General features: G+C 35.7%; 1 protein-coding gene across 1 annotated transcript in view; it reads right to left on the bottom strand.

Moving 5' to 3' along the window:
* Nucleotides 1-13,800, bottom strand: part of BMPR2 (bone morphogenetic protein receptor type 2) — a 184,487-nt gene that overhangs the window by 7,912 nt on the left and 162,775 nt on the right. Inside the window, exons 11-12 of the mRNA XM_045806523.2 lie at nucleotides 4,623-4,795; nucleotides 1,007-2,286 (exon numbers count right to left, since the gene is read on the bottom strand). Coding sequence (XP_045662479.1) covers nucleotides 1,007-2,286; nucleotides 4,623-4,795 — 1,453 coding nt within the window. The remainder of the gene's footprint in view (nucleotides 1-1,006; nucleotides 2,287-4,622; nucleotides 4,796-13,800) is intronic.

Genomic DNA, 13,800 nt, shown 5'->3' with positions numbered 1-13,800 from the left:
TTTCAGAAGAATGACATAAATACTACAGTATAAATTTCCCAGTAATTTCCAACATTTTATTGCTATGGAGCCCTACTATAGGATGTGTCAATCGGTCTATAATACAAGCCACTCAAACAAGGGGATAGATTCTACTGATATTTTTTTTAAAGTAAGCTCTATGCCCAACATGGGGCTCAAACTCACGATCCCAAGATCAAGCTGCATGCTCCACTGACTGAGCCAGTCAGGTGCCCCTCTATGATTAATTTTTGAGAGCTGAATCCCTTCCGGCCATTTTGCAGTCCTTGATGACAACCATAAAACAGGACTGCTTTTTTTCATAAAGTGCTGTCAGTCTAAAAGAGAAATCATCTTGTGCAATGATGACTGTTAAAGATTTTGGTGAGCTCTCCTGTCTTGTGTTATAATCCCTTTAGAGCTAGAAACCAAGTATCAAGTTATTTGTCTAGGGGACCCATGGCACAATGCTATAGGCATGCAGGAGGCTCAACACATGACTCTTGGAAAAGATGAAACTAACAAAACAAAACCAAGAACTTTAGTTTTTTTTAGTAACAATTTTTTCTGAATTTTCTCTGGACTTTATAGGTTTAAGGTTAGTCTGATAAAATCTAGATGTGTATAAAATAGATATTAATATATTCAACAACTGTTCCAAAAGTTCTACTGACTTCATTTTACCTGGAGCTTTTAAACTCACATTTACTTAATTTCAACCATTCACAGCAAGTACGTGAATTGCATTATGAACCAGCAGCTATGTAAGGCATGTATTAAGTTGGTATTAAGTTCTGACTGTTGCGACATTGACTATCAACAACAACAAATTACTTTTTCTCTTTACAATAGTCTGATTAGTTCTGAGGTCCAACCAAGTGGCTTATTTTATTTCCAAAAGTGGTAAAAATAAGTAATTGGTAGTTGAAACACAATTTAATTTTATCTAAGTAATTAAATGGTCCCAAAAGACAAGCAGGAGAGATTAAATGATCCCTCTACTTACACTGCAAACTGCTGCCATCAAGGACATTTGTGGCTGAAAGATCCAGAGAATTAGGCCTCTGTGCTTTTCTGGGTTTTGATGGTCCAGGATCTGCTACTGTGCTTGGAACACCCTGTGTAAGAACATCTTGCTCTGAACATGGATTACTGTTGTTGTTATTGGAATTAGTTCGGCCACCTTCCAGTGGCCGTTCCCTCCTGTCCACAAGACGATCCAGAACACCTTCATCATGGCCAGCCTGTTGCTCTCGTCTCAGTAAAGGTTCATGCTCATCAGGGCTGGAATTAATATTCAGTCGGGTATCCTCACCAATGAACTGATTCTGCAGCATTTCTTGGCCCCTATGTGCCACTGTGTTGGCTGTCTGGCCAGATGGTACTGCCCCATTAACATACTGGGTAGTGGCAGTATGGGAGTTAACACTGTGGTTTCTACCTGCCACACCATTCATGGTGACTGTCACCACATGAGGTTCTGCAGCATTGATTGTATTCATCTTGGCAACTCCAGTTTCTACTTGTTTCAAGTTTGATTTGTGCTTGCTGCCAAATTTCAGCCGGGGCTCCTTTGTTGAATTTTTGGTGTTTAAAGGCAAACTAGTAGGTCTCTTAGGAAGGTTTTGTTGCTTGGGGAGAGGATAGATCTGAGTGGGTGGAACATCAGGAATTAAACATGCTTGGCCATTTGCAGCTTGTGTGAAGTCCTGCTGTCCAGTCACTTCTACTGCAAGTTTTATGAGTGGGTAAAGCAAGCTAGAACTGGTGCTGCTCAGTGGGTCTGGTCCACTGAACTGTTTAAGAGAATGCTCCATGAGATTCTCATCAGAACTTTCCTTGAGGTTCTTATCAACCTCTTTTGGGTCCAGCTTGTTGGTCTCCAAGTCTTCTTCTGTAAGTTGTAAGCAGACAGGGGTTGGCCCAATTGGCTGTGAAACATTTGTGGCATGCAGATTTGTTTCATCTGAGTATGGCATCTCAGAGATAGTGGTCATGCCGGTGCTTGGAGTGAGGCCAGTGGTGTTTGTGGTTGTTGTGTTGGTGGATAGGCTGGTGACGCTTGTTTCAGGGCTGGGGATTCGAGCTTGTGCTTGCTGCCGTTCATAGTTAATTGAGTTTCGGTTCTTTTCCCCTATAGTCAAAGGTGTGCTAGACATCGAATGCTCAGAGGAAATATTCTTCACAATGCTGTCAGTATGATGGATAGAGTCTTCAATGTATGAGGAAGAAGAATAATCTGGATAAGGGCCAATCTTTGGCACACGCCTATTGTGTGACAGGTTGCTTAAAGAAAGAAAAAAAGTGCCACAATGAGAATGTACGTTCATAACAAACTGACCCTCCAAGTTTAATACCTCTGATTTTAAAGTATGAACTGCTTTTTATTTTATTCCTAACCACATTGTACTAGCGGTTATGTAAAAATTGTGATCACACAATCAAGCGTCAATTAATAACTTGCTAAATGCTAGGGTTTTTTTTTTTTTTAAGATATCGTTTATTTATTTGAGAGAGAAAGAGCACAAGAGAGAGAGCTGGGGGGAGGGGCAGAGGGAGAGAGAACCCAGCAGGGGGGCTCAATCCCAGGACCCTAAGACCATGACCTGAGCCGAAGGCAGACACTTAACCCAATAAGCCACCCAGGTGCCCCTAAATGCTAGTTTTATATGAATTAGGACTGCTGAAAAACCTATGTGGATCTAGATATGATTTCCATAGATGCTCATTATTCTGGTTCATAAGAGTTAATTTAAAAAATCTCCCTATAGTTTTGAAACATTACCAAATATATCTTTATGAACTATATACTTGCATACCTAGATATAAAGGTTCATGAGAGGAGGAGCCATGGTATATGTTTCTTTTGTACTCCTACAATCCTAGATACATAGTGGCAACTCAGTAAATTACCAATTAAGTTACAATGGTCAAATGGTAAAAAGAATATAAGCTTTTAGGTTGTTCCAAAGTGCTTCCATTAAGAGGCAGTCTAGCAATGGAATGTACCTTTCTGGGGGTAAACTGAGCCATATCAATGAAAGTTCTACAGACTAAGAGTATAAGGCAGAACGTGACATTCAGATAAAGGAACAATTCAGAACTGCTCTCCAGTTAAAAAGAGTTCTTCACAGTCATTATCACACCTTGAGAGGGATGGTTCTTGAGCATCACACTATAAAATATTTAGGTTATTTAAAATAAAAGCCACTGATAGCTTTAACTAAACAATGGGAACATTAATAGATACGAGTGTTATAGGAGAAAAGCAGCAGCTCCAGGAAAATGACAGGAGGGTGAAGGATAAAAAAGTAGTTGTACAGCACATAGAAAAGAGGTCTGGGGGTAAGATTCAATACGATGAAACCTAGAATGGAATGACTACGGGATGAACCATGATTTAGGGGAAACTATTTAAAAGTGACTGGACATGAGAAACAGCATGTAAAACATAGAGCTGAATGATTCAGGGGGCAAAAAATGGTCAACACAAGGGAGAGTCCCTTCAAGGATTTCTTCTTACCATTCAGGAAAAGTTCAAAAGTACTTAAAGTAAAAGTAACTGACTCTTGAGAGAGGTACAAATAACATGCTGGAGCACACAGAAAATACAGAGATCAGGGGAGATAGAAGAAGACTATCCTCAAGTATGCATAAAGTAAGAAAATTTGTATTTAGAATTGCTAGTCTCTACCTTCCTTGACTTGCTGATATATAAGGAATAAGGGTTCACATGCCGAAGCTAATTCAGTCCAAACACAAGCAGTTGTAAACCCAATTTTGGGTTTATAGTTCATAACACAAATTGCACTTAGAAATTAGAACATAAAATAGCAAAAAAAAAAATTTATTTAATAATCAAGTATATCTTTATCCCAATTTTCTCTGCTCTTTTCTGGGTGCTTTTCTGGAAATTTTTAATATGTATTAAATAAAATGACAAATTTGGGGAAAACTTCCCCCAAACATAGAACAAAGAAACACAGATTGTCTAAAAGTTCTGTTTTTTTAAAGGAATTTTTTAAAAAGCCCTTTTATTTAGAATGAAAGATCATAATTTAACAAAGAAATGTCTCATAAAGTAATAGTCATGATGGGATAGAAAAATCTTATGAATTGCTTTCATGTTAAAGTAGTAGTAGTATATTCTATACAAAAGAACATTGGATAGGAAGCCTGAAATTGTAGTTTCCAGTGAAACAGTGGTTAGATACATAGGCAAGTTCATAGTTCTATTCTCCCTTTAAAAAATAAATAAATAAAAAGCAAGAGAAAGAGGAATAATAGCAACAAATGATAAATGAGACAATATATGTATAAGTGCTTATAGACTTTGGAACTATGAAAATGTTTTGCCTTTATTATTTTAGGGAAGTAGGAGAACTAATAAACCTCTTTTACTGTATCTTGAGATATATAAAAACACGGATTCCATCTTGCACGTATATCAAACAAAAATCTCCAGTTAAAAAATGGGCATATTGAAAGAAAAATCACAATGTTAGATTGTATGAATTAATCATTGCCCTTTAAGACTGGTTTAATAGTATCTTTTTCCTAATCTCTGTTTAGTCTCAGTCTTCAATACTGACTGATGAATGCCAAACCCCTCCAGGTCTTACCGCTCATTCTGCATAGCAGTAGACATGGGATTGACTGTTGGGCTCACAGATTTGTTTCTTTCCCATATCATCATAAGTTCAGCCATCCGCTCCTCAGCACACTGCGCAGTAAGCCGAGCCTCCGCATCCTGGTCCCAACAGTCTTCGATTGTCTCCTTGAGTGACCTCACTGCCTACAATAAAGTACATGTCAAACAGTATATCTTTAAAAAAAAAAAAAAAGTATCGGAGATTTTTAGTGACATGAGGTAAAAGAAAAATTAATTTTCTTTAACCAATATTTTACACAGATACAATAAAATATTTTAGACTTCAGAGATTTGTAAAGGGTCATATTTCTCAAAAGATGAGGAACAAGAAAGCAAGCAAGACTTAACTCCTAAAGAATTAGCCATAAATGTGAGCAGTTGTAAAAAGTTACATGGTTCATCAAGGTGACAGGTTTATGCCACTGTTCACTGTTATTTCTATCAACAGCCACTAATTCCACGTCAAAAATGAGTTTTGAGTTTGACAGAATTTTGGCACTAGGCTATCTTCAATCTCTAGGTGAGCTTTTTTACTCCTAGTAAAGAGTACTTCATTCTACCTGAAGTTTAAAGGCTTGGCGTTTTCTTTTTCTTTAAACTAATTTCAGCGGTAGTATCAAAAGCAGTCTATTCTGTAGTATTCATCAATATCAGCAATGAAAAATAGTTTCCCTTTTGGGGAAAGTTGATTTGAACTCCCTTTTAAAAAAAAGATTTTGTAAACTTTCATCCAGAATCCTTTCAGACTTGTTTTTTGGATTTGTGTTTATTAAGTTTCAAAGCTTTATACCTGCTGATATTCACAGTTCTTGCACATTTAAAACACTTTAAAAAAAACTAAGGTGAGGGTTGCCAGATCTAACAAATAATATAGAACAGCATTTAATTTTAAGTTTCAGATAACTGACAAATCACTTTTAGTATGTATTCCATGCAATGCTTAATCTGGGCATTTTATCTCACAAACCTATTTTAAGCTAAAGTCCTTGTTAGCTATCTTGGTAACGTTTTTAGTCTTTTCCTAATAATTTGTGTTCTCTAACGAACAAATCTTAACCTGCAGGAAATTTGATGGTGTTTTTCCTGGGCATATGCTAAATGAATACCTGCACCATGGCCCACCCTTGATACCATCTTCCTTGCTCCTTTGGCTCTTCTAAGCTGCCTGCCTCACAGTGCGACATTGCTCGTTCCCCAATTCTGATCATAGCACAAATAAAAAACCTGTATCTTTTAACGCTGAAATTTACATTGATTTTTTTTAAAGATTTATTTATTTATTTGGGGGGAAAGGTAGAGGGAAAGAGAGAGTTTGAAGCAGACTCCATGCTGAGGGTAGAGCCCATGGTGAGGCTCGATCTCACGACTCTGAGATCATGACCTGAGCCGAAACCAAGAGCTGGATGCTTAACTGACTGTGCTACCCAGGCGCCCCAACATTGAATTTTGAAATCTATTTGAATATATGTTCCAGGCTCTGACTTTTGAGTAAAAATTAAAATTCAAACAATAGATTTAGTTATCAATTAATAATCCTGTCATTAAATAATAATCTACCTATTTCTCAAAATTTGGAAGAACCTAAAGAATAGATAGTGATCATCCGGAGTTTGAGGGCAACTGTGTACCTCCCTGAGGTAGAAGTTTGTTGTTTATGTTAGAAGTACAGTTGAATCTGTTATTTGTGGTAGTCATGTTCTACACAGTTGCTGTAAATGTTGAATTAGTGAACTCTGAACCATTCCTCCTAGGGGAAATACAGGGTTAGGCCCCTCTGAGCCTCTGGCCACATTTTTGTCAACTGATCAATACATAATCTTGTTTTATTTGTGTTTCTGTTTAAAGGCACCTTTAAAAATAGGTATTATTAATTTTATTAACTGTGCTCATGGCCAACAGCATTCTACATCATCCCCTAACAAAGTAAATCTAGCACATTTTTTCTTTCTCCAAAAGGCACATCACAGCCTTCCAGTGCTTATGAACACTACTCAGCACGTCAGCTGAGTATATATGTGGGAGCTATTTTAAATCAGAAATCACTAACAAAATGCCCCCAAATGTGAAAAATACACTAAATAGCAAAATAGTGTTAAGAGATGAAACAAAAAGACAGAGTGATCACCTTGTCGACCTCAGTTAGGAACATGTACATCCAGTGACTAAAGTTTTTCACGGCTCTGTGTATATCCATGAATGATCATAAAAGCATTCAGAGTACTGGCTTTGGGATTACAAATCAATTTTAGCAAGTAGTCGAATTCCAAATATGAAGTCCGTAAACATGAGAAAAAATTATATGTAATAGATTTAAAACTGACTTGGATTTGAAAATAGCAGAGGAAGTTCAGAAATCAATTAACTTTTTTTTTTTTTAATAAATACACCTCTCAAAAATAGTTACACATTTACCTTAGCGGATTTTGATATTGGTTTGATAAAATGAACTGGTCTATTTTGAAATAATTTCAAACATTTTTTAAAAATATAAATACATTTAATGTTCCGATGGCAGCATAATTGTAGATAATGTGTAACATTTACTTTTCTTGTCTTTCATGGACTTGACATTTTGGAAGATTATAGGCCATTTACTTTTTTTTTAAAGGACTTATTTATTTATTATTTGAGAGAGAGATCAAGGGGGGGACGGAGGGAGAAAGAGAATCTCAAGCAAACTCATGTGCTGAGCACGAGTCCCCATGTGGGGCTCGATCCCATGAACCTGAGATCATGACCTAAGCCGAAATCAAGAGTCAGATGTTTAACCAACTGAGCCACCCAGGAGCCCCAGCCAGTTACTTTTTACAATCTCAATTTAACTGTTGTTTCCTCATGGTTAGATTTAAGGTTTGAAACTTCAGCAGAAAAATCACAGAAGAGATGCTGTTCTTTCTTTCTTTCTTCCTTCCTTTCTTTCTTTCTTTCTTTCTTTCTTTCTTTCTTTCTTTCTTTCTTTCTTTCTTCTCCTTTTTCTTTTCTCTTTCTTTCTTTCCAAGATTTTATTTATTTATTTGTTAGAGAGAGAGCACAAGCAGGGCAAGCAGCAGGCAGAGGGAGAAGAAGGCTCCCCACTGAGCAAGGAGCTAGATACAGACTCCATCCCAGGACCCTGGAATCATGACCAAGCCAAAGGCAGATGTTTAACTGACTGAGCCACCCAGGCGTCCCTAGAGTTGCTGTGTTTTTCTCATTGCATCTTATCATGTGGTTCACAATTTTGATCTGTCTCATTACTAGTAAAGTTAACCTTGATCACATGTCTGAGTTGGTGCCTGCCAGGTTTCTCAAAAGTTCCACTTTTCCCTTTTATATTCAATCAGTGTTTTGTTTTGTTTTGCTTTGTTTTTTTTTTAGACTTTAATCAGTGTGTTTGGGGTTGAGGGAATACTAACGTCTCTGTAAATATATTATTCTCTATTCACCTTTTCACCCACTAGTTTTAACATCTCTCGATGTTTCTTGGCTGAATTTCTGTGATGCTTGCTAGTAACATGACATTTAAAAAACGAGAGTAAATGCATAATAGAAATACAGATAAAGGGCACATAAACAAGTAGTGCAAATTCCTGATAAAATATGCAAAGATGTTTAATCTTACTATTTTGAGGCAGTACAGTACAGTAGTTAAGAATATTAGTTCCAGTTTTGTAGCAAGTTAAGAACCTGGCTTTAAATCTGGGCTCTACTACTTACTAGCTGCAAATTAAGACAAGATCCATTTCTACTTATCACATCAAGAAAGATAAAAATATTTTTATAATACAAAGTGTTGGTGATGGGAAAGCAGGCACTTATATACTGTTGTCAGGAGTGTCCTCATTTTGGAGGGTAATCTATCAATAACAAATTATAAATGTATTTACCCTTTGAGTCAGCAATTACTACTTCCAGGAATTTATTCCTCAAACACACTTACACATTTGTAGAAAAATGTGTGTATAAGATGTTCACTGCAGTACCATTTATAACAGCAAAAGCTGGAAACTACCCACATGTCCTCTAATAGGGATCCAGCTAAAGACCTGCAGTATAATGGATAGTACGCAAAATGAAAAGAATTAGGAAGATGTATATGTTCCAAATTGCTAAGTAAGAATTATAAGGTAAGTGGATGTGGTAATTGCCATCTATATATTAAAAAAGGATATAAAAACATATAGTCATGTAATCCATAGAAATTTCTGAAGTCTACAAAAGGAATCTAACAGTGGTTGTTTCTTCGGGGGGCCTTTTAGATGTCTGGGCCCAGCATATTTTTTGTATTGTTAATGAACTCCTTGTTTGAATTTTGACCACATGCATTTAATGAATTTTTTGAAGAGGTAATATATGTATGTGTCAATAAATTCAAAAGGTCAGAAAGAGAATACAGGTCAGAAAGAGAATTGTCCCTTCCATTCCTATCCACCAACCATCGATTTTCCCAGTCTACAGGCAACCAATATTACCAATTTCTTGGGTATTCTTTCTGAGAAACTTATTACCTTTTTATTCAAATATATACCCATCATATACCACACACACAGATTTACAGTTTCATTCATGTTCTTAATTACTAAACATGAAGTGCAACACAATGAAGTGTACACACTGAAATCTTTCTAAAGCAAAGATTTGGAGGCCTTTCCACACAAAACTGAAAGAGACCCTTTCCTTTCCAAAACAGAGCACTATCTATTGCACAGAGTCTCATTCACCAACTGCCCAGAAGAGCTCAGAAGCACCAAAATCCAAGCAGCTAAAAATTGTATATTGGCTGTTTTCTGTATCGGAGGAAAGAGAGACACTGAATGAGGCTGTATTTGTTACTTTTCATTATATAGTTGGAAAATAATTTGTAAAAACACTTTTTCAAAAAGAGACCCCACATCCACCCCACTCTCACCCCAGCCAAAATAAGATATTCACCAAGGCACTGTCCTGGATGATGAATAAAATTTGGTAAACAGAAACGCTAGTCCCTACTCTAAGGAGTTTCTATTTTTAAAACAGAATCGTTGATGCATAATAATAGTTGACAATTATTGAGTTCTTACTATGTACCAGACTGTGTTCTAACTCATTTAATTCTTATTTGAAGTACTACTATCATCCCCACTTTTCATATGTAGGAAAAGAGGCCCATATAAAAACTATGCTGATAGAACACAGCCAGTTCCTAGTGGATAAATGGGCTCTATCATAAAAGTTGCAATTTGATTGTTGGTTGTTTTTTTTTTTTTTTTAGAAAAATCTATTATAAGTTCCAAACAAAGTTAAAATAATGGTTACACAAGTAAAGATTTAGAAGTAAATTAATATGAAACAGGCAAAAGGAAAAATTAGAAAAACAGCTGAGAATTTAAAGAGGTTGACTACCTGGGAGGGAGTCTGAGGGTCCTAAAAATAATGATTTGGTCATATAAAGTTGATCTAGAAGTAAAGCAATGCTGAATATCCCAGAATTAGTAAAAAAGTCAGTAAGAGAAGATTAAGGAAATAAACTGTATAGAAACAGGAAGATTAAGTCACCAATGGGGAGTTAGTTTAAAGTCTCCAAATATTAAGAAAGGATTTGACAATTTTGATGAAATGGACAAACTCCTTCAAAGACACAAACTGTTAAAGCTCACTTGAGAAAAAATAGATGACTTGAATAGTTTCTGTATCTATAAATTTGTAGTTTAAAATTTTCCCACAAAGAAAAATCCTGGCCCAGATGGCTTCACTACTACTGAATTCTACCGAAGATTCAAGAAGGAGATAATGCCAATACTACCAAGAAAATCAAAGAGGGAAGAATATTTCCCAACTCATTGTATGAGCACATTAGTGAAGATGGCAGAGGAAGGAGACCAGGGGACATTATTTCATAGAAGTACCAAAAATCCTGGTAAAAACTGTCAGAATCAACCTTACTGAAGCTCTGGAAGTTAGTCAAATGTTTACAGGAACCAAGTAAAATATGAAGATAGCGATCTCTGTTCCCCATGATGACACAGACAGAGGGGATGACCACAAGCAGGGGGAGCATCAGGGAGAGGGAGAAGCAGACTCCCCCCGCTGAGCAGGGAGCCCGACATGGGACTCGATCCCAGAGGATCATGAACTGAGCAGAAGGCAGATGCTTAACTGACTGAACCATCCAGACCCCTTCCCTGGCAGTTTTTAAAAACTAGTTTTTACACTCATTTATGTTTGGAAGATTTTTGAGTTTTGTTAGTATAAAAATGTTTTTTAATTCTAATGCAATTATAAAGCAAAAATGTTTTCTTTTAGACACAGGTGTATTTCTCTCTTTTTATATACTATGCATTTGCTATATACCTCTCTAGTATTGGATTGTCTTTACAGAGCAGCAGTTCTATTGACTGCAGCACATTAGATTTAAATGGATTCATTGGAAGTAAACCAAGTATCACTTATCCCTTACTTAGCAACCTACTCTAAATTGGAAGCAAAAAGTTTTCAGGTAAATATGCATATAATGCATATCTTTTAATGGTAGGGTTGTCAAGAGATATTTCAAAATAATGAGTCAAATTTCTCTGGTGAAATAAAACAATTTAAGGAAGATAAGTATATTTATTAGATAAAATTTCATGAAGAGATTTTTCTTTGAGGGATGCCTGTGAGGTTAGCATATCTAATGAATCCTGGTGTAAGATTCAGCCTCTCACCTTCTGCCAAGGACTTCTTAAAGATCTGTCCCAGTTTCCAAAGAAGGGACTGCAGTTTGGAGGCAATCTTGGGCATATGTTTTTGGCAATAGGTCTTTAATTGCCTTGAAGAAGATTTCAATCTCATTTGAAGCAGAAGCCTTCCTTGACCAACGGACAAGATGACAAAGATGACCAATGAAGAAAATATCCAGTCTAAATCTGTACAGAAACACGTAACATCTCTCTAGCCTCTCTCCGACATGCCACCACCCCATTTAAGTCAGGATCGAGAATGAAAACATTCTAATCCTATGAAGACAACCTAAAAGTAAAATGTGAAAATACACAACAAAGTGATTTTCATTGCTTAGTGAATTTTTTTCATTTTTGTTCTTGAACTATAACCAAGAAAATTATTTGTATAAAGTGTCAAAAATTCTGATTTACATCTTTAGAAATAATTGAATCCCTATCGCATTCTTAAGACAAGAACAGATTGCTGTGGAAGAAGCAAACATTAAGAATTTCTAGATTACAAATATGACTGTTGAAAGTAAAATTTTAATGAACAGATAATAAAGTAGTAAAGTAAGATTTTAATGAACAGATAATAAAGTAGTAAAGGTAAAAAATGAATGAGTGATTTGAAAGCTAACGCAGGGTAAATCTTGAACAATATACAACAACAAAAAAAAAGGAAAATACAAGAAAAAAACTGATACCTGGAATGTCAGGTGGACCAATATTTGTCTAATGGGAATTCCAGAAGGAAGAAATGGAAAAGAAGAAATTTTTTTTAAATAATATTAAAAAATTCCTCTGAATTGAAGAAATTTCTGAGTTTTCAAACTGAAAACCTGTCTAGTGCAAAGCAAAATGTGTAAAAAGATCCATGCCTCTATATATTCAAGTAAAATGCGATAATTCCAACGATAAAGTAAAAGGCTTAAAAGCTCATAGAGACAAGAAAACAAGGGGGTGCAACAAAAAGACAAAAAGTAATGGAATGAGACTGGCTGGCTCTGGAATTCTTAACATGTCTGAATGCTTAAAGACAGTGGAGTAGTGATTTCAAAAGAACCACTATTAGGAAAATGTGATTTTGATCTTGAAATCATTTCTTGGCCAAATTATTACTCAAATGTGAGGGCAAGATATAAACATTTCTGAAGGTACAAGGATTCATACACATAATAACACACATCACTTAAAGAGGAACTTCATCAAAGACATAATGATTTACAAGAAAAAGAACGAGATTTTTAAAAAATGTTGCTTCTTAATAGAACCTATAAAGAAGAAAAAAAAAAACAAAGTGACAAAAAATCAGAGAATCCAGTGGATGGTAACTTCTGAAACATTCTTCCTCAAGCAGTGGAGGCTTACAGTAACTAACATAGGATTTTTACTTCCTTCTCTAGGAGTCTAAGCACAATACTATACTGTGCAGTGGATGTTTACACAATCATAATTCTACAATTTCTGACATTTTTATTTTAAATTTTAGATCAATCTGTGGACAAAACATAAATTATGTAATAATTGCTACAATGTTACAAACCTAGGAGAGAGTAAACGAGGAATAACAAGAAATAAGGATATAGTATTTACAGTTATAACAGTAACCTCCGGAAGAAAAAATTAGGAACAAAAACCAAAACCTCAGAATATTGTTAACAGGAGTTTCTTTTGAAGAGTGGTGGTAGGGGTATGTAGTTTTTTCCTTTTCCTTTTTTATGCCCTTCTACTTAATTTGATTTGATTTGCCATGTATAGGCATAACTTTGTCATTTTTAAAAAAATGTTTAAAGTAAATATGGGATACTACTACCATCAATAAGGGATAATTCAATAATTATGATATATTATACAATGGAATACTGACTAAATGGAGAAAGAGATACATGTATAGGTACTGACATGAGAAACTGTCCATGAGTAAAAAAATAAGTTTCAGAAGTGATAGTGGATAATGAAATGATCCTACTTATGTTAAAAAAAAATTATATGACAGAAAGAGAAAGAGGGTGTGTGTGTGTGTGTGTGTGTGTGTGTGCGTGTGTGTAAATGTTCGTAAGATGTTTACAGTGCTGTAGCAACAATTTACCAAAATGGCAGTAGCCCTTGAAGATATTTTAGTGTTTTAGACTGCGTCTGTTTTTTAAAAGATTTTATTTTTAAGAAATCTCTACACCCAGTGTGGGGCTCGAACTCACAACCCCAAGATCAAGAGTTGCATGACCGAACAACTGAGCCAGCCAGGTGCCCCTAGACTGCATTTTTAATAAGTGGAATTTATAAGCACATCTTGGTTTCTTTTTGAGGTGGTTTAAATTTCTATTAGCCACTGAGTATGTACATCTGCACTAATTAACATTTTGGTACCACTCGCAAGAGAATAAGACGAAATTTCAATAATATCTAAAATATTAACACGTTAATTATCCCAGCTGTTACTCAATCTGGCAACCTTCAGACACAAGTTAGTCTCTCTAGTATTTTATA

Source organism: Ursus americanus, chromosome 1 (assembly GCF_024610735.1).
Source record: "Ursus americanus isolate L20-20 chromosome 1, mUrsAme1.1.p, whole genome shotgun sequence".
NCBI lineage: Eukaryota > Metazoa > Chordata > Mammalia > Carnivora > Ursidae > Ursus > Ursus americanus.
Note: the sequence above shows the minus strand (reverse complement) of the source record. Positions and strands in the feature narration are given on the sequence as shown.